Source organism: Prionailurus bengalensis, chromosome C2, assembly GCF_016509475.1.
Source record: "Prionailurus bengalensis isolate Pbe53 chromosome C2, Fcat_Pben_1.1_paternal_pri, whole genome shotgun sequence".
Lineage (NCBI taxonomy): Eukaryota > Metazoa > Chordata > Mammalia > Carnivora > Felidae > Prionailurus > Prionailurus bengalensis.
This window is the reverse complement of record NC_057350.1, coordinates 132559191-132585622: the sequence shown is the minus strand read 5'-3', so window position 1 is coordinate 132585622 and position 26432 is coordinate 132559191. Positions and strand designations below refer to the sequence as shown.

At 38.3% G+C, this 26432-nt stretch overlaps 1 protein-coding gene across 3 annotated transcripts in view; it reads left to right on the top strand.

Moving 5' to 3' along the window:
* The window catches only part of NEK11 (NIMA related kinase 11), a 275516-nt gene that overhangs the window by 1205 nt on the left and 247879 nt on the right, over positions 1-26432 (top strand). For all 3 annotated transcript variants that reach the window (XM_043595419.1, XM_043595417.1, XM_043595420.1), the window contains exon 2: positions 1904-2172. In XM_043595419.1, coding sequence (XP_043451354.1) covers positions 2003-2172 — 170 coding nt within the window. In that variant the 5' untranslated portion in view covers positions 1904-2002. The remainder of the gene's footprint in view (positions 1-1903; positions 2173-26432) is intronic.

Here is a 26432-nt window from a genome sequence, read left to right as displayed (position 1 = left end):
TGCTCTCCAGTTGTTTTTTTCAGTAGTAGACTTCACTAATATTTTCTGTGATCTTGATAATCTGACATAATTTTTTTATTTATTCAGGGATTTTGAGGTATAGGCACCAGCTCTGAAGTTCTAACCCAATGTTAATGTTGTTTTAGTATTGTCATGAGACACAGCCGCAGGATAATTTGGTTTCTTTCTTTTCCTTTTTTTTTTTTTTTTTAAGATTTTATTTCTAACTAATCTCCATGCCCAGTGTGGAGCTCAAACCCACAACCCTGAGATCAAGAGTGACATGCTGTACTGACTGAGCCAGCCAAGCACCTCTCTCTGTCTCTTTTTTTTTTTTTTTTTAAAGCTGGTTACTAGAATACTTCTGACTGGCATCAGGTAAAACTGATCTGATTAATGCATTATTTCAAGAAGAAAAATGCTGTAAATGGACACTTACCATTTATATTCTATTCTGAGGATTTTTGTAATTGCTACCACCATGTGAAGCCTGTTGGTCATATACCCCAAAACACAGATGACATCTTGTTTTATCATTACACACAAGCGGTTTTTGTCTTACAGCTTTGGAATAGTTGCATATGGAAACTTGACTCCAAGGCATAGACAGTCTTCAATTTAAAATCATATTTTCATAGATTTAAAACAAAACCCACTCTTCATCATTACTAAAGACATTTACATTTTGATGAAATAGAAATGACTTTACTGGGCACACACTCATATGGAATAGCCCTACTTTTCATAATCCTGCTATGCATTTATAGTTTCTTGAGGAATTACAACACATTTATATTCAGTTATCATTAAAATACAATTTTTGGTTTGAACTGGGTTTGTGACACTTCTTGTTTCCAATCCAGAGAGATTACTCTCTACATAGTGTGTATAATAACTTCAGAAACTGGATCAGAAATTGTTTAGGAGGGGAAAGAATTTATTCCGAAGTCTTTCTTCCTCTTCACATGTATTCTAATAGATGCAAATACAATGGTTTAATGTCTACAGAAAGAAATTCTATGCTGATTTCTAGTCTAATCCTAACTCACTATTTTTTTTTTAATGTTTATTTATTTTTGACAGAGAGAAAGAGATAGAGCATGAGCAGGGGAAGGGGCAGAGAGAGAGGGAGACACAGAATCTGAAGCGAGCTCCAGGCACTGAGGTGTCAGCACAGAGCCCGACGTGGGGCTGGAACCCACGAACCGTGAGATCATGACCTGAGCCGAAGTCGGATGCTCAACCGACTGAGCCACCCAGGCGCCTCGAATCCTAACTCACTATTTGTTAATCAAAACAGACATAAGGTAGGAAGAAAGAATTACAAAAAGATTGGGGCGCCAGAGTGGCTCAGTTGGTTAAGTGTCCGACATCGGCTCAGGTCATGATCTTGCGGTTCGTGAGTTCAAGCCCCGCGTCAGGCTCTGTGCTGACAGCTCAGAGCCTGGAGCCTGTTTCAGATTCTGTGTCTCCCTCTCTCTCTCTGACCCTCCCCCGTTCATGTTCTGTCTCTCTCTGTCTCAAAAATAAATAAACGTTAAAAAAAATTTTTTTTAAAAAGAATTACAAAAAGATTAATGCAAATGTATAGATTTAAGGAAATTATAATGTTCTTAAATTTGGATTTTTTTTAAGTAAGCGGGGAGTATAAATCTTAAACAGATTAACTGTAACTCAGTTTTGCTATATTCATTCAGATGTATGAGGGAAGGCTCTCTTCCTGTGACTGTCTTCTATTAGAATCTGCAATATCTCTACCTTTTAACATTTTTCTCTCAAGTCATTACATGTGGTGTCGTTGAATCCATTACTCAGGGTGCAAGTATCACGATCAGAAACATACACATAGTTAGGAATCGGTCGACATTCTTTAGACCTGATCTCTGGACTTTTCATCTTTCAGGGATTGACTGACGCTACTTGGATTAATTTGACGATCTCCTAAGAGACTCGAAGTTAAATTTCTATAAACAAATAAACTAGTTCTCTCTCATTTGGAGCAATGCTGAAGTTCCAAGAGGCTGCTAAGTGTGTGAGTGGACCAATAGCCCTTTCTGCTTATCCAAAGACCTTGATTGCAAGAAGATATGTAGTTCAACAGAAACTTGGTAGTGGAAGTTTTGGAACTGTCTATCTGGTCTCAGACAAGAAAGCAAAACAAGGAGAGGAATTGTAAGTAAAAATACTTCGTACGCATTTTGAGTTGGCTGCCTTGTATGCGTAGCTCTTAGCTGATTAAGAATATGGAGTACCGTTTGCTTTTTGCATTTAAGGTGGTCAGAATTGAATAAGCAACAGAAAAGCTTCTTGAATGATGTCTCCAGATAAGGTTTTTAAAGCCATTTCAGTAGGTGTGGGAAATGGAGTAGATTAAGTGGATATAAGATTTTTATGCATACCAGAGTCTCAATTACAACGTTGCTTCCACTTAACTTGATTGGGACTTCTTGAATGAGAAAGTAAGAATTGTTTATAATGAAGGCAGTTTTAGAAATGTTATGAAATGCAAATAAATGATAATTCACACTTGAGGTGAATAGGGTGTACTAAAAGGAAATATGGTATTAATTTTCTTTGGCTTTGTTCTATGGAGGAGTTTTTCAGTCTGTAGTCATACAACTCTCAAATTAGGACATTTAAATCAAACAGGAGCTCCCATCTAAAATTAACTTATATTGAGGATCCTCTGGTTACTTCCTTTTCTTTGATTTTGATGGGACTGTTAAACTGTCAAGGTAGAGAAAATGTCTGCTATAGATAAGGATCAATCTTCATTTTTAGCTTGAAGTTGTTTGAATTTGCTACAGCGAAAAGTTAGTTGGAATTGGAGTTAGGATAAAAAACTTGTACGTCTTGTATGTCAGAAACAGGAAAAAAGAGAAGGCAGAAGTAAAAATGATCCAAGATGTCAGCCATTAACTCTAGGCAAACAATTTCCATCCCGTAATCTATTCTTTTATTTGGAGGTTTTAAGTCAACTCAAAATTCTTTTAGCTTTTGCTCATTGGACTTAATATCAGTGTGATAAACATTTTCTACTTCTTAATATTACATAGGAATTAGAAAAGTAAATGTTGATGCTGCTATTTTATTTTCAAACTCAACCTTTTAAATGGTCTCTGTGTCCAGAATTTTACAAAGTAATTATCAAGAATCCATAGTTTTCATTGAATTCCTCCATGAGGAATGATGACAGTGTCCTTAGAACAGGTTTCACGACTCCTATCAAAGACTTCTTTTCCATAAATCCTAGAGGTGCTCTTCCAGCCATGTAGAACAGGATGATAAATTTCTGAAAATTACCAGAGTACCTTTATGGAAACATTGAGAGTAAGACCTAAATCTGACCCAGGACTTGTGTACATCGTACTGTAAATGAGGTGGGGCCACGGGCAAACAGTCAAGAAAGAATTCTTGAGACGTTTTTGGTGCAAAAAGGTGCTTTTATTATAGCACAGGGACAGGACCTGTGGGCAGAAAGAGCTGCACCTTTGTTGTATGAAGCTGGTGGTTACATGCCTACTGCTCAAGGGGGAGGGGATGTGCAGGGAGTAGTAGATCATAAAGGTTTTCTTCAAATTTCTGCTTGTAAAACTACTTTCACAAGATTTCTCTGGTGCTTATCATTCAGCTCGATATTAACTATTCGTGAGATGTGCAGGCAGTCATGAGACCCTTTAAGAATGTAGCAACCAGTACGTCTTTGATCCTTATTGGAACTATGCAGGCTATAGATCAGTCTTCTGGGCTAAAAGGGCTAAAAGTGAACATTTTTCTTCTGTCTCTCATCATAAAGATCATATCCAATTTTGGTTTCTTTAATGAGTAAGGAATATGAAGAATTTTAAGGAAATTCACAGAAGGGCTAAAAAGTTGATTAAAGGAATGTAAAATAAGATATATGAAGACCAAACTTGAAAGCTTCAGACTTGAGATGATGGGTGTATATGCACCCATAGTATATGGGAGTGTAGTGTATATGTGTGGGTTGGAGGAAGGGTGCAGAAATGAGAGAGGAAGGGGCTGGTTGGTTGGGATGTGATTTGCCAATAACTTTTCCTGTACTTGCATTGGTCTAAAAATACCTGATTTGAACTGAAGATGGCAGATGAAGCCTCAGTCTGTGGAATGAATCCAACAGTGAGGATAATTGACAAATTATTTGACACCGAAAAGTCTGGTGTAGAATCTCTTGAAAAGGAATCATTCATCATCAGAATCTCTACAACATATTACATACAAGCTACATTTAGCCTTCAGATGTGTTTTGTTTGGCCTGCATAGTGGGGTTTTTGTTTTTAGTCTAAATTAGTTGCCAGTATTTACAAATGTACATTCTCATAAAGATTGAGCTTTTCATCTTCTCTTGGGAAAAAAAAAAAAAGATTTGGTAACATTTGCTAACATTGATGCTATATAGCCAATATGGGCTGGAGCTGGGTAGCAGCTGCCCCCTTCAGACAGAACCTGTACTCTTCAATTAGCCGTGTCTTACCACTCTTCACTGTCTCTTATACCCACTGCCTATCTCTGTAGACATCTGATTTTACACCTTTGCTAAAATCATGAAGAATCATGGCTGTGGCTGCTCACAAAATCCTAGAAGGCTAGAAGGAAGTCAGTAAGTGTCACAGTTAAGACCACAGCGTTTGGAGGTGAACAGGTCAAATGTAAAGCCAGTCGTTATGCAGGTTCCTCATCTGAGCTTCAGTTTTCTTATGTGTAAAATGGGTATTAAACCTCATAGGATTGAAATAGGGTTAAATAAAATATCTATGTATGTATAAAACATCCATATAAACATATATTATCTAATAAGGAATATATAATATAAAAACAAATATAAGATATATTTGTAAATATATGCATAAAATATAGAATATCACATTACCTTATATATAATTATCACTCAATAACAGTTGAGGTTCATCTTATTTATAAACAATCCAAGTTATAGGAATAATTAAAGGAAGCCTACCAAAACTTTATATAGTCACGACCCAATAACTTTACTCTCTATTAACAGGAAGTTTTTCTTTTGTATTCCACTTTTAAGAGAGAAATCTCTCCAAGCAATCTGCTATCAGGCATGTGATTTTAAAATCGTCTTCAAGAATCTTTCTTGAGATTGTAACAATTCTATTGTCATATTCTTTTGTATCTCTATGACTGTCCAAAAGCAATTGATCCTCAGAATGTTGACTTTTTAGCTACATAAGATAGCAACTTATCAGTGATTATGTTTCATACATGTTACAGAGGCAGAAATTAAACTCATTTTTTTAAAGATTCTTTCCCCACAGTGTTGACAATTGAATCTTTAGTTAGTGAGAAAAGCACATTAATTAGCACTACCCATTGTCCAAGCAATTTGGTTACATAAAATTTTAGGTTCTACTTTACATACTGGGCTATAAACATAGGGAATTGGTTAATATTAGAGATGAGTAGAAAATAATACTTTCTGAAAAGATTTATATAATGTTGTGAATGCTTCTCCTTTAATAAATCAAAGTAGATCTGACTCCCTTTATTGTTTTGCAGACATACCCCTAACTGTTTGAGATTATAAGGAAAGTATATCATAACCTTTATATACCAGACTATCTCTTCTCTAGTTAAAAGAGTGACTTGGGTGTACTATGAGTCTGAGGTGGTCTACAGGACACTTATTACTAGCCCCTATGAAATCTAGGTTTACGTAATATGCACTTTTAGATTTAATTGAAGAATTTGACAAAAGGGAATAGCTATTCTAACTTTTCCATCAAAGTATTGCAATTTATCATTATGCCACTTGGGGGCATCACTCTACCATTGACATTTTTCATATTCTGTGAATTTGTGAATTTTAATTACAGTGTAAATACCACATTCCTTTACATTTTTATTGACTTTCTGCATTTGCTATGGGATAAAACAAAAAACTATAGCCATGACATTTGACTAGTGTGTGTTTGGAGAGAGTTTTCTCTTTGTCATAAAGATCGGGCATTCCTTTTTTGGTTATCACAGTAGTATGAAATTAAACTTTAAATGAGTATTGAATGACACAGAGGGGTTTTTTTATTCTGTATCATGAAATTTATAAACCAATATTTGGGAATATTTTCTTTCATGATTCTAGAAACTCTGGTCTAATGAATGTAGGGATATGATAATGTTAATTCATATTCCTAAATATTATTCTAATTCAGCTTCATAATTTTATATTTTTGTTAAGCTGTCAGACTTTATTTTTAATTAAAAAAAATTTTTTTAATGTTTATTTTTGAGAGAGAGAGAGAAAAAGAGACAGAATGTGAGTGGGGTGGTGGGGGGAGCAGAGAGAGAGGGAGACACAAAATCTGAAAGCAGGCTCCAGGCTCTGAGCTGTCAGCACAGAAGCCGACGTGGGGCTCAAACTCACACATGAACTGTGAGATCATGACCTGAGTCGAAGTCAGACACTTAACCAACAGAGCCACCCAGGCGCCCGTCAGACCTTTTTCTTTAAAAGCAAATCCATAAGTGATGAGCTAAGAAGGTCTTTGGTTCTTAGCATAGTGCATGTAACTTAATAGAAAAGAGATGTTAAGGAAGTAATCTTACCTTACCCTAAGATACATGATTAAACTTGTACATGATTAGTTGTACATGATTAATCATGGCCACAGTTGTAATGAATTTACAATTTTCATCTTAGCATTGAATGCTGGTTATAATGCTGTTTTAAGTTTCATCAACTTAAAATACAGTGACATTATTATTGAGAGTTGATTTTGTGCTGTCGTCTTTTGTAAAAGTTTGTTGACTCATAAGTATTTAATTTATATATTAAACCTTTGCTTTGTACTGAACACCAGCGAGGAGACTGGAGCAATAGGAGATAAGGCTTGGCTCTCAGGAGCCTCCAGTCTGGAAGAGGGATAGAATTAACCTGTAGAAAACAACTAGTAAATGGTACGGGGTTTAAACACTTGTGTGGCAGGTTGCTCTCAGAGATGTTGGAATGGCCAGTGCCCAGATCCCTTCCTAGCTACCTACAGTCTTTATTTTGCTAGTTTCTGTGCGTTATAGAGAGCTTTCATTTTTTCCCCTCTTGGTCCTGTGGTGTAAATATCCAAATATTTCTTTCTTTATCTGTGCACCTACACACTGGCCTTTGCCTAAATATGGCCAACATGGTTAACATGCAAATGCATTCTCTCTCCACAGAGCATTTCTTCCCAGTATCATATATCTACAGTATGAGATAAGCACTGGAGTTAAGTAGGAAAGGTTAACAAGTCCTTAGAGAAATGGCCTCAAGCCCAGGTCCTTGCCTCCCAAGAGAGCTTTTGGGCCTGTAGTAGAGCAGATTTTTAAAAGTTCTAACGGGCAGATTTCCCGCCCAGCCACAGAAACAAGATTGAGGAGAGTGGGCTAAGAATTGCTGCTAGAATTAGTCGCACTGACAGCAGAGGGGAGAGGTCTTAGACCTTAAAAGTAAGGGAGGTGAAAAGTCATAAAAGGGTGACAACAATCATAAAAATAAAACCCACAGCAATCTGGGTCCATTAGTGGAAGATAGCTCTCCTAAGCGCAGTCTCTTCTGAGAGCATCTCAGATTTATACCCCGGTTCCAGCATGTGGTGTTGAGATACAATCATCAGTAGGGATGGAGCTGAGGAGGTCAGGGCCTTGCAGGACAGAACCGTAGTTAGCCACCACACTAGGATCCAGTCCTCAGCTTTTCATCTTAATATACCTAGTCATGGTCAGTCTTGATAGGGCTTCCTGTTAACTAAATTCAGGCAAGACAGATCTGCAAATTGTGATGCCACTTCTTAATTCAGGGCCTAGAATGAATAGTATCTCTTTTCATGTGCCCTCAACCATTTTCTGATGCAAGTTCTGGAGAAGCTGAATATCTAATCAGAAGTGAAAATAAAACAAAATGAAGTGGGTGGAATAGACAGCTATTTGTTTAAGCCAAATAAAGGGTCTCTTCCTCATAACACAGAACATCATTCCAAAGTGACCATTTTTCTCAGAACCGTCAGACCCAGGGTATATCTCCTAAATAGCTCTGGATACGTGTACATTCAGTTATCTTTAGGGTACCTCCTTTTCCTGTATTGATACTAATATACATACATTTAATAAAAAGTGCAGGTGTGCATAAAGCTGGAAAATGTATAATCCTGCCATCCAACTGCTGGTCTTTTCCGTACGTGTTGACAAATATTTATTCACTCTTCTAAGGAAACATATGGCATTGGTCACAGTGGTTGCCTCAGAGATGGAGGGTGAGAGTGAGGAGACTTACTTTTCACTGAACCCTTTTTGTACATTTGTAATTTTGTACCGTGTGCAAGATTAAAAAAAAAACACCCACATAATAAATAAAAGTAAAAAAAAATAACTCCACATGTTTATTCAACAGATGTTGGTCACTATTTGCTGGTCACCTGCTCTTCAAGGAGCTTGAGTTTAGTGGTTCTCAACCTTGGCCAAAGAATGGAATCACAGTATTTTAAAAAAATACATGTTTGAGCCATACCCCAGTACATTGTTTTAATTGGACCACACCCCAGGCATCTGGATTTTCGAGAGCTTCCAGGTGATTTGCCTGTGCAGCTAGGCTTCAGAATATTGGTCTAGTGAGAGGGAAAAATGCTAATTGTATAATCATAAAAGTAATTACAAGCTGCCATAACCATTGTGAAAGGAATGTCTTGGTTGCTCTGAGGTATGATAGACCCGTCTAAGCTGGCAGGGTGGCACTGGGGGAGGCAAGGCTTCAGGCAAGGCTGAAACATGTTGTTTCAGCTGAGACCTGAAGGATGATTAGGAACCAGCTAGTGGTTTTCTCACTTCATTGGGCATCAGAAGATTGCCTGGAGGGCTGTTAAAACACAGATTGCTGGGTTCTCCTCCCAAAATTGTGACTTGGCAAGTCTGGGTGGGGTCTGAGAAGGCGCATCTCTACCAGCTGTTGCTGACCTGAAGACTGCACTTCCAGGACCACCGAACTAGGCAAAAGGGCGAGAGAACACTTCTGCTCAGTGTCTGTATAAGTTTGCATCTTTTTTTTTTTTGAAGCACTAAGATATAAGTATTTTCCCATGTTATTATTATTTTTTTTAGTTTTGAAAAACGTTTTATCTGAGAATTACTTAATTTCAAATATCTTCCAAAATACAATTTCCTAGGTTGCTACAAAAGAAAGCAAATTCAATAAGTAATTTATATCATTAAATATGTTTCACTCGTGTATACATATAGAATGCCATGCAATTAATATTTAGCCCTGGAATGCATGCCATGTGTCTTTCCTTACTAACGAAAGGCTCAATCCAGCACTTGCTATGGACTATGTACAACAGGCCGAGTTCAGTGTTCCTAAGAATTTGACATCAGCTGCCTCGATTTACAGCTGTGGTAGTTTGTCCACAGGGGTGTCAAATTTGAAGTCTGTAGGAAACAGATCTGGAGCTCGAGGATAGATAAGCCTATTGGACTGTCTGATTGTAACATCAGCAACACCAACGATATCCCCAATTTCTTTTTGGGTCCTCTTCTCAGTGGAGGCCTGTGAGGCCATGTAAATGATTGCCACTGCCACAGATACCAGGAACCTTCCTTCCAGGAACCAAGTCCAGTTCCATAGCTTTATGGGCTATGTGTGTAGGTGCCATCTGTACTTGTTTAAGAAGACAAAGGTTGGAACAAAACCTGGACATGAAGTCCCCAGTTGTAATCAAATCCACACTGGTTTCTGAAGCTTTCAAACTAAGTTTAAAACATTGACCGATTGCTTTCTTAGAAATTTGTGACATGGCACATATTTTTTTTAAATGTCCTAGGAACCCTGTATTTTCCCATGTTACTAAGTCCTCTTACAGACATCACTTTATTTGTAAATGTTTACTTATTTACTTAGAGAGAGAGCGTGTGCACATGTACAAGTGGGAGGAGAGGGAGAGAGAGAATCCCAAGAAGACTCCTCACTGTCAGCACAGAGCTCGCCTCTAGGCTTGATCTCATGGTTTGAAATCAAGAGTCAAATGCTTAACTGACTGAGCCACCCAGGCACCCCTTAATAGCATCATTTAAAATGCTTGCGGGGCAGCGCCTGGGTGACTCATTTGGTTGAGCCTCAGACTTTGGCTCAGGTCATGATCTCACAGTTTGTGAGTTTGAGCCCCACATGGGCCCGTTGCCCTCAGCACAAAGCCCGCTGGCATCCTCTGTCACCTTCTCTCTGCCCCCCCACCCCGCTTTTGCTCGCCCTCTCAAAAATAAACATTAAGAAAAAATAAATGCTTGCATAATTGTCCGCTGTATGGCTTTACTATCAATTGGCTCCCTGTAGTTGGTTCTAGTAACCTCTCTGAAGTAGGAGTTAAAAACTATTGTGCCCTTTAGCATCCTCAGAGATTTGATATCATGATCACTGCAGCATATCCCCTTTCTGTCACTGGTATCACCCTGGAAAACTAACGAAGAACCAAGCTTCAATCACTGAGAAATGATGGGCATTCTGTTCCATTCTGAAGCATATTTGGGCCACTTATGAATTATGGCTACATATGCTGACACACTCAGTTGTAATTAGAAAAAAAAGGATTTCATCCATTTTCAAGCTTATTTCTGACACAATGAGAAATGGAGAAATCAGTTTTCATATTGTAAGGAATGCATTGAAAGCTGCCTTTTCTGTGTATAAGTTTTCACTGTTTATAAAAAGACAGGACATTATTTCCTCTTAGCGAATTAATAAATTGATTATAGTAGCCTGACAGTGTCAAAAAATAATTAAGAATGAGTAGTAGTTCTTACCAGTATGCATAGAGTTTTAGAATACTTGAAACAAGCTTTCGGTGATTCAGGATGTGACAGTACTTTCCGCTATTTAATAGCTGGTAGCCTTTTGCAAAGCTAGTATGCATATATTGCACCACGAGCACCTATTTGTGGATTTGTCTGACTTATTTAATCATTTTAGCATATCTGTACTTTCAGTTTTGACTCATTCTAAACAAAACATTAAATTTAATGAGTCCAACTTTGAGCCCATTTTATGTACTCTTATTAAAGCTATTATTCCTGTATTGTACCAGGGCTTTCTCCCCAGTGGGTATCTGTGATGGGAGGATTGGGTTATTGAGTGGGCTGACTTAGTTTAATAGGATTCAGTGGTTTATGCAATGGAGTCATGAAAACAATTTGGAGGAAACGAATGATTTCTTTCCAATTTGCCCTGCTAGAAAACAGTTTTCATCAGGTTTTCACATAGTGATCATGTTCCCCTTAATCTTCAATCCTTTAAGAGACATTGTAATATGAAAGGATATTGAAGTTTCTTTTAAAGCAGTTCACATTCTGGAGGATTTTGTGCATCAGCTCATCTTAGGTAAATGCGGGAAGGGAAAATTTGAACTTGGACTTCACTTTGGGCTTTGCCAGTTCTCTGTCTGTAATAAAGTCAAGCCTCTGAGCTTCTGGCCATCTTACAACACTGAAGGTTCGGGAGGTAGGAAGGAAAAAGAGAATAAAATGCAAGGGTGCACAGTTACTTTGACTTGCCTCAATCATGGTAATGAAGTCGACGATGTTTTGGGGTAAGTGATTTACATTATCCTGAGGCTCCTTTCCTGCATGTATTAGCATAAAAGAAGCCATGAGCTTATAATCTGGTTTTTAATATTTACAGATGATAGATGACTAATAAATAAAATATTTTAGGATGAGTAGGATGCAGGGAAACCTGCAGTTTCATTTTGGCTGGAGCAAGGGGCCAAAAAGCCTGCTTCGAAGACTGAATCACTGAGAAACATTTAGAAAGAAGACAACAGTACACAAAAAGGCTTTTTTTTTTTAATGCTTTTTTTTTTCTTGCATTGCTATTGTTTGAAAGAAAATAAAAGTGAATTATTGAAAATACCACAAGTAGACTGTTGACAGGAAAAGAATGTAGGCAAATTACTATGGTATATATATTAGATTTTTAGACTTTTACATTCTTTACTTATCCCATTCTGTTCTAATGATGTTTTGCTGGATTTGTGAATAGGGAAGCTAATGGTTTTGTCAACACTGAATAATACTCTAGGAAATAAGGAATATTATTCATTTAAATATATGAGATGGTGGGGAATATATAAGTTATTTTGGTGAATTATAATTTAAAAATGTAATTAGATATGCTGGTCTCTTTACATTGTCCTTGTTGATGGCTTCCAATTTTTAAAATGTAAGATTTGTGTAAGCCTACTACTATTTAAACGTTGTTTTGTTTCATTTATTCAGTAAGTGAAACAAAATATTTAAAAAAATTTTTTTAAGTTTATTTATTTATTTTGAGAAAGAGCAAGAGAGAGCAGGGGAGTGGATAGAGAGAGTGAGAGAATCCCAGGCAGGCTCCATGCTATCAGTGCAAAGCCTGACACAGGGCTTGATCTCATGAACCACACTATTAGCACAGAACCTGATGCGGAGCTCAAACTCACGAACCGTGACATCATGGCCTGAGCTGAAATCAAGAGTCGGACACTTAAATAACTGAGCCACCCAGGCGCCCCGGTAAAACAAAATATTTTAAGGATGAGTGCATAATATATAAGAACAAAACTTTATAGGTATTGACTAATTCAAGTTTTCACTCCCTCCCCAATCAAAAATGGACTTTTTTCAGAGAGATGAGCTAATTTTTTATGGATTCCAGAGGAACCTCAATAACCAAATCCAGGGTTTTTCATGGCTGGTGTCAGAATATTTTTCAATATAATTTCTAACTTTAATTTCTTGACCCAAAGCAAACATGACATGCGTAAGTAGCCTTCAAGCAGCCATCTTGTGAAGGCTCCAGTAGTTTTTGGTGGGTCAAGCAGCCCAACATTCTGCCTGACACACAGTAGGCAGTCCCCCTGTACCATCACTCACTCCAACAGGATCACCTGAGGGAGGCATCTTCTTTTTTCAGTTTTGCCCTTTCTGAACTGATCTGGTTCCTTTTTTGACACATGCATTGACTCAGGAGTAGGTATGGGCAATTTGGCTAGCACTCATTCTTATAACTATTTTGAACTGAAAATTTGAGTTGTGATATCATTCACCTTTAAGGAACTTGGAATAAGATACATCTATAAAGTAAACATCAAAGAAATGAGAAAGTGGAAAACTCTCAGACTGAGATTCGTTTCTGGCTCACTTTATTACTGCCAACTTTCCTGGGAAAAAAGTTTAGTTGCCATGACATCCATGTCTAAATAGTAATTTAGAGTGATGTAGATGACTTATAAGTCAACAAGGGAGAAAAACGACCCTTAGGTTAGCTTCTTAGTTATTTCTTAGTTTTTAGAACTAGTAATTTGTAAATTTATCTTTATGTGAGAAATAGACATAGTTGACAATGCAAAGTTCTAAAAGTAGCTTGTGTGCTACACTAATTGTATATTGTATAAAAAATTGCATGTAGGATTAAGAATAAGCAGTTAATATTATGTGACTTTTATTGCTTTAAAATACCATGACACTGAATTTCTGTTCCATAGTTTAATAAGAACTCAACCACTTTTTGTTCCACAGGTGCTTTCATAATACCCTAATACCTGATACTCATACGTATGAATGAATGATTATGAAACCTTTGACATGCTATAGAACATACTTGGTACAGCAGTGCTTTTATTTCGTAATTATGTGAAAAATCCACCTGAAGTTTTGAAAAAGCAAAACCTTGGTCATGAGGAAGCTTTGGGGTATGATGGCATGTTCATTATCATGATTGTGGAGATGGTTTCATGGGCAAATGTAAAAATTTATCAAATTATATACTTTAAATATGGGTAGTATACCGTGTATCAATTATACCTTAATAAATGTGTTTAGAAAATGTAAATCCTGGACCATGATACATGAAAACTTCTAAGATGATTAACTGGTTGATTTTTTAGTTGCCAGTGATAGTCATTGTGAAATTTGGTAGTTTAAGCTGAATGTTGCTTTTTATTTATTTGTTTGTTTACTTATTATTTTTTAAATGTTTTTATTTATTTTTGAGGAGAGAGAGACAGAGTATTATCAGGGGACGGGGGAGAGAGAGAGGGAGACAGAGAATCTGAAGCAGGCTCCAGGCTCTGTGCTGACAGAGGACTTGAACTCACAGCACAGGACTTGAACTCACTAGCTGTGAGATCATGACCTTAGCCGAAGTCAGATGCTTAACTGACAGAGCCACCCAGGCGCCCCTAAATGTTTTTTTAATGTTTATTTATTTTTGAGAGAGAGAGAGAGAGAGAGAGAGAGAGAGAGAGAGAGAGAGAGAGAGAGACTGTAAGCGGAGAGAGGCAGAGAGAGAGGGAGACACAGAATCCAAAGCAGGCTCCATGCTCTGAGCTGTCAGCACAGAGCCTGACGTAGGGCTCAAACTCAGGAGCTGTGAGATCATGACCTGAGCTAAAGTCAGACACTTAACCAACTGAGCCACCCAGGCACCCCTGAATGTTGCTTTTTAATCTTCAGGTTCAGAGCAATCAATATTCTTTTTTTTTTTTCAGTTAAGAGAACAATTATAGTCTTTGCTTCTCATGACCTTTATTGAGCAAATGAGGAAGTTTAAGGTTTATGTTGATACTCTTATCATGTATGCTAGGTTTCCCAATTTCTAAGAGTCAAAAATTTGGAATATTAAGCTTTGATTAGAATGTGTTTGTGTGTCAGTTTCCTCAGCTTCTCCAATATTTGGTGGGCACTCAGTATTTTAATGACAGCTTGATTGACATTTCCATTCCCTATTAGTTTGAATTTGGAGAAACCCTTAAAAACCTAATCAGGTAGTTACATGTGCCTTCCCTCAGGGGGGATTTGAGGAAGATTTTTGGCCCAAAAGTCCTCCATTGCCTCACTCCCTTCTCTCCCATCTCATTGGTCTTGCACAGATGCACATATGGTGGATTTGGGAGAAAGACAACCAGTCTGCTTTTTACAAAATTGGATTTGCCATTTGTTGATCATCTGTTTTTAATTCACGTTCTTTCAAGCATATTTCAGCACAATGATTATTGAGTAGTTTTATTAGTTTTAGGACTGTTTTACAAATGAAAATCTTAGTTTTGGAACTTGTGATTTATAGATTTATATCGATGACTGATGTGATTTGCAGGCAGTTTAACAATACTTAGGAAGTAAAGCATTTGGATATTTGATATCTGACACCTAACTGAAATTGCCTTTTAACTAAACCTTACTATCTCTAAAGAAGTTGAGTTTTGAGCTCCTAAGGTGTGAGTTATATTCAAAGGGTTTTGAAAACCAAGAAAAACAGATAATTTCCTGTAGGTAAAGCCTATTTTGGCATTATTTTGCGAGCTTTGCATAAAGGCTAGCTTACATAAAAACTCTGTGTATGTGCATAGACCAATGGAATAGAATAGAAACCCCAGAACTAGACCCACAAACGTATGGCCAACTAATCTTTGACAAAGCAGGAAAGAACATCCAATGGAAAAAAGACAGTCTCTTTAACAAATGGTGCTGGGAGAACTGGACAGCAACATGCAGAAGGTTGAAACTAGACCACTTTCTCACACCATTCACAAAAATAAACTCAAAATGGATAAAGGACCTAAATGTGAGACAGGAAACCATCAAAACCCTAGAGGAGAAAGCAGGAAAAGACCTCTCTGACCTCAGCTGTAGCAATTTCTTACTTGACACATCCCCAAAGGCAAGGGAATTAAAAGCAAAAATGAACTATTGGGACCTCATGAAGATAAAAATCTTCTGCACAGCAAAGGAAACAATCAACAAAACTCAAAGGCAACCAACGGAATGGGAAAAGATATTTGCAAATGACATATCGGACAAAGGGCTAGTATCCAAAATCTATAAAGAGCTCACCAAACTCCACACCCGAAAAACAAATAACCCCGTGAAGAAATGGGCAGAAAACATGAATAGACACTTCTCTAAAGAAGACATCCGGATGGCCAACAGGCACATGAAAAGATGCTCAACGTCGCTCCTTATCAGGGAAATACAAATCAAAACCACACTCAGATATCACCTCACGCCAGTCAGAGTGGCCGAAATGAACAAATCAGGAGACTGTAGATGCTGGAGAGGATGTGGAGAAACAGGAACCCTCTTGCACTGTTGGTGAGAATGCAAATTGGTGCAACCACTCTGGAAAACAGTGTGGAGGTTCCTCAAAGAATTAAAAATAGACCTACCCTATGATCCAGCAATAGCACTGCTAGGAATTTACCCAAGGGATACAGGAGTGCTGATGCATAGAGGCACTTTTACCCCAATGTTTATAGCAGCACTCTCAACAATAGCCAAATTATGGAAAGAGCCTAAATGTACATCAACTGATGAATGGATAAAGAAATTGTGGTTTATGTATACAATGGAGTACTACGTGGCAATGAGAAAGAATGAAATATGGCCCTTTGTAGCAACATGGATGGAACTGGAGAGTGTGATGCTAAGTGAAATAAGCCATACAGAGAAAGACAGATACCATATGTTTTCACTCTTATGTCGATCCTGAGAAACTTAACAGAAACCCATGGGGGAGGGGAAGGAAAAAAAAAGGAAGTTAGAGTGGGAGAGAGCCAAAGCATAAGAGACTCTTAAAAACTGAGAACAAACTGAGGGTTGATGGGGGGTGGGAGGGCGGGGAGGGTGGGTGATGGGTATTGAGGAGGGCACCTGTTGGGATGAGCACTGGGTGTTGTATGGAAACCAATTTGACAATAAACTTCATATATTGAAAAAAAAACTCTGTGTATGCGTGTACGTCTGCATGTACATAATATACCTGAAAACTATATATATGTATATGTGCACACACACGTGCATGCATATGTATGTGTGCGTGCGTGCATGTATATAGACATACATTCTTGATTTCACAGTTATTTGGTTCAGCACTAGTTTCAGCAGCCAAGGTTGTACTCAGCTGATAACAAATATCCTGCTTTGATGGATGAAGAAGTCACGCTCAATACTTCATAACCATACTTGGAAAGACACTAGAGTAGTCTATGGGGATTTCTACTTTATGAAAATTCAGATGGTATTAGTGTAGCTCCTCATTGGAAAGCCCACGCTGAGAGGCACCAACTACCCATGCCTCTGCAGCGTTGGGTAATTGTGGGGTGTCCCCTCAGCAGCTGCCACTGACTTGTATTATGCCATTAGCTAGACTCACTCCAGGATTCCTTGGAAACTGCCTGCTTGCCTGAATAATTTATTACCCAGTGATCAATTATTCATAACTCATTATTACAACTGAAATAAAACCTAAAGGTGGGATCATTCTGCCACTTATGAATATCCAACAGATCATCAGGAGATTGCTGTAGAGTTTTAAGTCCGTGAGGTCGCCACTGGCTGTTTGTTTCTCTGAAGGGATTCCAGAGCGAACAGCTTCTAAAATGGAATCAGAATCAATGAAAGTGGTAACAAATGACTCCCTGCTGGTTGTGCTGTATTGGTTCATCTATTCACACTGTTTGTCTTTTTACTCTGGCCTTATTTATACCTAGAAATAAAATTTCAGTTTAAGAGAATTTAGAAGACATCTATGGCACTGTTGGTTGGTTAAACCACTCTTAGGAAGTAAATAAGTATACAAAACTTGTCCTCAGAATATCTTTCATGGTATAAAATGCAGGCACTATAGTACATTTTATTGACATTAGTCATACTGCATTTGCTTGTTCCATTAGAGTAATATCTGTGTTGTATTTTATGTATTTATTGGACTACATCTTTGTAAAAAATTTTTTTAATGTTTACTTATTTTTGAAGGAGAGAGCATGAGTGGGGGGAGGGGCAGAGACAGAGGGAGACACAGAATCCGAAGCGGGTTCCAGGCTCCTAGCTGTCAGCATAGAGCCCGATGCAGGGCTCTAACCCACAAGCTGTGAGATCATGGCCTGAGCCGAAGTCGGATGCTCAACTGACTGAACCACCCAGGCTTCCTGGACTATATCTTCAAAATAAAGAAATGGCACATGCTTTTTGCATATATAAAAAGCATTTTATAAAATTGCTGTGAAGGTATAACCAAAAGAATCCTAATTATTATTATTTTTTTAGGAAGTATAATGGGAAATTTTTTGGCCTAAGCTAGACTGATTACTACTATTTTTTACATAATCACCAAGTTTTTATTTTATTTTATTTTATTTCCATTTTTTAATTTAATTTTTATTTTTTTAAATTTACATCCAAATTAGTTAGCATGTAGTGTAACAATGATTTCAAGAATAGATTCCTTAGTGCCCCTTACCCATTTAGCCCATCCCCCCCAAACCCTACAGTAACCCTCAGTTTGTTCTCCATATTTATGAGTCTCTTATGTTTTGTACCCCTCCCTGTTTTTATATTATTTTTGTGTCCCCTCTCTTATGTTGATCTGTTTTGTCTCTTAAAGTCCTCATATGAGTGAAGTTATATGATATTTGTCTTTCTCTGACTGACTAATTTCACTTAGCATAATACCCTTCAGTTCCATGCACGTAGTTGCAAATGGCAAGATTTCATTCTTTTTGATTGCCGAGTAATACTCTATTGTATATATATACCACATCTTCTTTATCCATTCATCCATCGATGGACATTTGGGCTCTTTCCATACTTTGGCTATTGTCGATAGGGCTGCTATAAACATGGGGGTGCATGTGTCCCTTCAAAACAGCACACCTGTATCCCATGGATAAATGCCTAGTAGTGCAATTGCTGGGTCGTAGGGTAGTTCTATTTTTATTTTTTTGAGGACTAAAAATACTGTTTTCCAGAGTGGCTGCACCAATTTGGATTCCCACCAGCAGGGCAAAAGAGATCCTCTTTCTTTGCATTCCCGCCAACATCTGTTGTTGCCTGAGTTGTTAAGTTAGCCATTGTGACAGGTGTAAGGTGGTATCTCCTTGTCGTTTTGATTTGTATTTCCCTGATGATGAGTGATGTGGAGCATTTTTTCATGTGTCGGTTGGCCATCTGGATGTCTTCTGTGGAGAAGTGTCTATCCATGTTTTTGCCCATTTCTTCACTGGATTCTTTGTTTTTTGGGTGTTGAGTTTGATAAGTTCTTTATAGATTTTGGATACTAACCCTTTATCTGATATGTCATTTGCAAATATCTTCTCCCATTCTGTCAGTTGCCTTTTAGTTTTGCTGATTGTTTCCTTCGCTGTGCAGAAGCTTTTTATTTTGATGAGGTCCCAGTTGTTCATTTTTGCTTTTGTTTCCCTTGCCTCTACAGACGTGTTGAGTAAGAAGTTGCTGTGGCCAAGATCAAAGAGGTTTTTTTCTGCTTTCTCCTCGAGGATTTGGATGGCTTCCTGTCTTACATTTATGTCTTTCATCCATTTTGAGTTTATTTTTGTGTATGGTGTGAGAAAGGGGTCCACGTTCATTCTTTTGCATGTCGCTGTCCAGTTTTCCCAGCACCACTTGCTGAAGAGACTGTCTTCGTCATCACCAAGCTTTTAAAAATGTGTTGAAAATAGTTGGGAGAGTTTAAAATTCCAGTTACTTTGGGCAGTAAAGCAGAGGTTTGCCCTTGAGCACTCTGGCATTGAAGAATGGGCAGCAGTCTGTGATGCTTCACACTCGAGGTTGCCATTTCTGAGTTGTGGCATTTTCTGTGTGGTCACTTCCAAAAGTAAGTTAGTACTGATTTTGAGCATCAGCGTTCTAACTCCAGCTTATAGATAAAAATCCCAAACTGTTTGAGCAAGTATTTTTAAGTTGAGTTTCCAGATTTTTTTGGGTTGATGTTGGTTCTGCAAATGGAATGAAAGCTAAATGTTTAAGCAGGTTTTAAATGGCCTAAATCCATGCCTTTCACACTGAACCACACATATGATGCCCTAGATGTCCCAGCAAACAGGAATTTAAAGATGGATTTAGTTTTACTATTGTAAAAATATATGGGAATTAAAAAAAATTAGTACAGATGTGAATATGTCATGGAATGAAAATTTGTATGCTTTTTGAATGTTTAATATAATTTTAATAGGTTACACATTCATATGTCTCAAAAATATAGAATGATATACTGTTAAAAGTCTCTTCTCATCCCTGTCCTCCTTTTTCTGAGTTCCTACCTTCTTTCCCAAAAGGTAAGCACTGTTAAGAATTTCCTACGGAGTTTTCCAAAGTTGCCTTATGCATATATAAGCAACTCTGAAATTCTGATTTTTGCCCCTTTCTGACAAAAACTGGCATTTTACACAGTTCTGTTATGTGCTTTTTTCATAGGCCTAACTATTTTGGAGCTTTTCCCATGTTAGTATGTAGAGAATGTTCCCATTCTTTGTCTTAACAGCTGTATATTCCATTATATGGCTGTCCTATAATTTATCCACTTTCCCGTTGATGTACATTTGGGTTGTTTTTAATGTTTTGTAATTAAAAACACTGCTGCAGTGGATAATCATGAACATTTGTCACTTCACCAACATGGCACTATTTCTTGCACAAATTTTAAAAGCAAAGCATGAGATTTCGGAGACATATTCTGTTTTTGACAGTCCCGTTCCAGGGGTGTGAGTTTATCCTTCTTTGCTATTAGAGGTATTTTGCTGGAAGAACTTAAGAAGCACTGCTGGGAAGTTGTTATTGAGGCCTAGTAGTGGGAGGATTCATTTTCTGAAATAACTTTGCTATGAAGTGGTAGTGACAACGTTACTTTGCCATTCTGTGTTTTCTGGAGGTGATATAAGACGACATGTGTAAATCTGGTGGCACATTATTTATAAGCAAACATCGTGTTGTAAAATTGCCTAGTTTGCACATTTACAGCTATGAACCATCAAATGCTGGCACCTTTGAAAATGTTAATAGGTGTCCTATATAAAAAGGGAGTTCCATGATTAAGCAAGTTTAGAAAACACTTGGTTCCACAAAGTTAAATCAGTTTTTTTTTTGTTTTTTGTTTTTTGTTTTTTTTTTTTTAAACTGAGCGACTCTTGACAGACAGACTTCAATCTGCTGGGGTAAAATGTGACCCTTCAAGAGCTTTTCCCAAACTCCTTCAACCACTGAACTCCCTTTCTTTCCAGGTGGCTCTTACTAGCTTGGTGTACTGAGGAGCTCAACTTGGGAAATACTATCCAGGACACCAGGGTGCACGTTGAAATTAGTGGTCAGCATATGTGGTATTAAATTTACCAATGGTTTAGTAAGGGGAATGAGAAGGAAAGTCACTACTTTGAAACTGACCATCATGAACAGCAGATGGTGGTAATGTAACACGCAGACCAACTAGTAATACACAGCAGTATTTCCAATGACAGTATTAATTCAGGGTCCATAATGTCGTCTTCATTTAATTACAGTCTGCCAATATTTTAATTTCACTAGTTAGATGAATAAAAGGCTAAAAACAGCTCATTAATATACTTTTAACTTCTTCCTAGGAAAAGCACAAGTCAGCTGAGAAATATATTTGGGAAAATTTTTTTATCTCCACAGACCATTTTAACTGGCATGGTTTGTTGTTGGTTTTTGTTGTTGTTATCTTTGTATTAGATGGACATCTCCTAGTTTGTGAGTACATAAAGATGTATGTGTGCTCTGTCTCGAAAGAAAAAGCCATAAATTTAGCCAAACTTAACTCTCCATTGTAGATGAGAATGGCAAAGAGCAGTTTCATTCAACAAGCATCTAGTTGATAGCTACAAAGAGATGAAGCAGCCACAGTCTTTGTCCTCCAGAAAATGACATCTGGGCTGAAAGTAGTATGTGAACGCAAACAGCTCTTTTAGAAGGGCCATGGAGTAAGAGAGATCAGAGTCTCTTTGAGGCTGGGAGAGATATGGATCACTTCCATTCTTCTGAGGTATATTAAATTATAAAACATTTTTTTTAAGTTTATTCACATATTTGGAGAGAGAGAGTGTGCACATGAGTGGGGAGGGGCCGAGACAGAGAGGGAGAGAGAGAATCCCAAGCAGGCTCAGCACTGTCAGCACAGAGCCCGATGCAGGGCTTGATCTCACGAACCTTAAGATCGTGACCTGAGCCAAAACCAGGAGTTGGACGTTTAACTGACTGAGCCACCCAGGCTCTCCCACTGAGGTCTTTTAAATGTAAAACTGTGTAAAATAGGACAACAAAAAATGGGGTATGTGTTAAATGTAAATTTAACAACAAAAAATTTAATATGCAAAAATGCAATGCACTGTGACTGTATTGCTCACAGGATAATTATGGAATTAAGTTAAATCTTAATTCTTAGTGTATCACAGTTGGGATGGCCCAGAGATGGGAAATACATTTAAACCTGTATGGGGAACCTCTTTCCTAATTGTCAGTGTGTCTGTGAGACAGAGGGTATAATCTGACTTGGAGCTCTTGTCAATGGTCGACCTTTGAAAAGTTCATGAATGTGCAGCACTGAATAAAAAGCCATTTTGGCCACTTTGGGATAAACCTAATGCAGAAGATAAACCTAGAGGAGCTACAGGGAGAGGAGGCTCTTCTAGTGAAGGACCTTTGGACCTACTTGACGGATGTGGAATTGCTGAAGATGGCCCTGGGTGGGGCGTGGGGGTTATAACTTAGACTGATGAATGTCCTGATGTATGTGAAACCCCAGTTTGAAATGACCCTTCAGAGGTGCACTTGGGCAGCATTGCACCCTGACCCTGCCACCTCCCCATTCCAAGGTTAAACTTGCTTTACCTCTACTGTAGCAGAAAGACCAGCCTCAGCCAAGGGTGATATCTTAATAAACTGGCCAGGCCATGCCACCCGGGGGAACAGGAGAGTCGTGACATCTTGCTGTTCCCTGGGTGGGGAGGGAATCACTTTTTTGATTTGAAGATCTTTTACTCCATGTCCTGCAGGGAAAAAATAAAATAAAATAAAGGGATCCAGTTTATAACAGTCAAGTACTTAGTGCAACAGAATCATTCAGTCAGCAACAATTAGGAAGCAGCCTTTACCTTAAGTAACCTATGATGCTAACATCTTCGTTCAGTCTTTGGTCATTGGATAGATTGCTAACAATATCAGGCACTGTTCTAGGCATGGGCCACAGCAGCAGATACAACCAAGTCGTCCTCAGGGAGAGGACATTCTGGTGGGGCTGTGGAGAGAGATTAGACAATTAGTAAAATCATATACTAATATGCGATTAAGTGCTATGGAAAAAATAAAACAGGAAAGAGGACAGGGAGGGTGGGTATGCGTCTATCTAATAAATGCTAGTTGATACTTTGTATTATGTTTGGCATTAAAATAATAGTAAATAGTCCCTCTTGGATATCAAAAATATCCAAGTCAAAAGATCATTGGAAGGAATTTTGGAGCAAAACCTATCACTAAAGCTCTAGTTTTTCCAGTAGCAGAAGGAGACAACCTTTTTCCATATGCTTATATTTCTGTGTGTGGGCAACAGTGCAGAGAGACCACCTATGCTTTGTGTTATTCGGTTCCTTTCTCTGGAAAGCTGGGGCCATTTTTCAGGGGCATAAGGATGACTGTGTGTTGAAAGGTGCTCAAGTTTTCTTCTGACGGGCTTTAACTTCATTTCACTGCCTGCAGGTCAATGGAGACCTCTGAAATTTTGGCTAGTTCTGCCCTCTGTGTCTGTCTCATTGTGTAGCTTTCTCTGCTCTGCAGAAGAGATTTCATACTGGATGAATGGATGCCATGGTATTGGGATGGGGAGATCTCGGAGGGGAAAGCTGTCCCTGTTCCTGCCCTTGCAGATAGGATCACCCTAGACATGTTAGGAGTTAGGTATTTTCAGACAGACATTCAGTTTTCCAGGCTTAGGCTTCATTCATTTCCTGTGAAGATTTTGTTCCTCCCTCAGTGGCCAGCACACTTTGTGTGTTTTCCCCTCATCAGAGTCAATGATATGGAGGCCCTCAGGAAGTTCTTTCAGTTGGGGCCTGAAAGTCTCTAGACACCTTCATTAATGGTTTCTTTTTGAGAGCAGATGGATCTAAAGTGCAGTGACTACTGTTTATTATTCTTAAGTGTTACCCCAAGAACGGGTGCCCCCCCAAAGATAAGCTATGTGTTACAGTGAGGGAAAACGTATAGTGTTTGAAACTGTCTATGAGTGATGTCCCTCTTTGTCAGAAAGCATGCCAGTGTGCTATCTTTGGTTCCAGTAGGGAACAGAGAGAAGCTTGCTATTATACGTCCAGATGTAGAGCTGGGTCATTAAGGGCCCCCAATTTCTTCCTTGAGAGAAGATAACAAAGGGGTCAGAGCAGATGCCCTCCACAAAGGCTGGAACCCTCTCCTGTCCTTGACCCCCAGTGTGAGGGAAAGCATAACCAGCCCTGGATCAGGTCTCTTCAGATCCTGAAGAACCCCCTCTTTGGAGGTCTGAATGCTGTTGGTGTAATATCTGGATATAGCTTATCATTCTATTTTATGTAAATAAAACCCAGTGACTCATCTCTGTCTCTTGATGTCTCAAAGTCTCCATCACAGTTCCCTTAAATAAGTTATAGTGTAGTATGAACAAGAGAGGGAAATCACCCCCAACTTTAGATTCTAAGACAGTCATCCCTGTTGGCCCCTTGATCCTCACAAATATGTCTGTCTGGGTGATAGGAATTTTCCTGGGTTACAGCTGAGGTGTTGTTGCAGAGAGGTGATTAGTTCAAATGTAAGGTTGCTACAGAACTGAGACCGAAAGTAAGATTTCCTGGATCTTCACTAAGGATTTAACCATTACATTTTAAAAACAAATTCTATAACTGATGAAAGATGAAGTTTTAAATTTTCTTTTGTCTTAGTTTTCTATGAATATAAAATTGATCAGAGTTGATCCAGAAGATCGCAGAAATCTGTCGTTTTATATTGTTTCTCATCAATAATAATATAACTTTAACTTTATTTATTTTAAAGTTTATTTATTTTGAGAGAGGTGGGGGGGAGGGGGAGAGAGAGAGAGAGAGAGAGAGAGAGAGAGAGAGAGAGAGAGAGAGAAAATCCTAAGCAGGCTCTGCACTGTTAGTGTGGCTTGAACTGATAACCATGAGATCATGACCTGAGCCAAAACCAAGAGTCGGGTGCTTACTGACTGAGCCACCCAGTACCCCAACTTCATCTTTTAAAAAGAAAAAGTACTTCAACAGAATTGTTTTATTTGATCTGTAAGGATGCTTCAAATGAAAAGGTTTTTAAAAAATTCCAGGTAGGGGCGCCTGGGTGGCGCAGTCGGTTAAACGTCCGACTTCAGCCAGGTCACGATCTCGCGGTCCGTGAGTTCGAGCCCCGCGTCGGGCTCTGGGCTGATGGCTCAGAGCCTGGAGCCTGTTTCTGATTCTGTGTCTCCCTCTCTCTGCCCCTCCCCCGTTCATGCTCTGTCTCTCTCTGTCCCAAAAATAAAATAAAACGTTGAAAAAAAAATTAAAAAAAAAATTCCAGGTAAACTACAAAGTATACTGATCTCTAGTTCGGGAGAACTTGTCATTAATACTGAAATGTGTTTTCAGGTTATTTTAAGGAGAAGCATTATTTTTCTTGGTTCTTGTGAAAGTATGTTTTATCTCATTGAAAGTACTGAGTTGCCTCAATTTTATTTTAGGGTAGTTTTTCTGGAGCTGGAGATTCAAATATAAGAGGAAATTTTATTATATATGTTAATTTTGTTTTTTTACATACATCCTTAAAGAGAATCAAACCATTATGACTTAAGAGCCATATTTCCTGGACATAAGTTAGAATTTTAGGAGTGTAACTCACAAGAAATAAACCTGATTTTAAAATGTAATAAAAATCCTATTAGTGAGCCTTGCCATTCACCAAAACTGTCAATGTGCATTTAACTCTTCCATGTAGCCCTTTCGGGAACTGAACCAAATTAAGATCTGTCCACATGGCATGAGGTGTATATGTTAATAGCACTTGTATCACAGGATGCACACAGTTGATTCCCATCTGACTGGCTTTGTACTGACTCCGGAAGATTAATTTTTGTGTGGCCCCACTGGTGGTAGCATTGCTCTGAGCACCTGATTGGCTTCAACAGATAAAGATGTTTCAGTTCCTCTAAATGTTCCCATAGCTTCTTGACTTCCTCATCTGTCATCATGGTCTTGTACCCCTTCCGTGTTAAGAACATTTATAGCAGTGATAGACACATAGAGGATTAGTAGATTTGAACCCTCTCTAGCTTTATCAGATTATTAAAAGCAAAGTTGACCCAGTGACCAAGAATGAGGTTGGTTTGTTTAGCAAGAGTCCATTATAAATAGCTTTTATGCTTGAGTTACACAGGCAGGACTGGCTACATAATTTGCAGGGCCTAGTATAGAATGAAAATGCAGGGCCCTTTGTTAAAAGTTATTAAGAATTTCAAGCCAGTGACAGCAGAACATTAAATCATGCACAGGTGACAATTGGTGACAATTTCACTTCTAGTTGTACACCAAAAGAAGACATATACCCACACAAACACTGTACGCAAGTGGTGA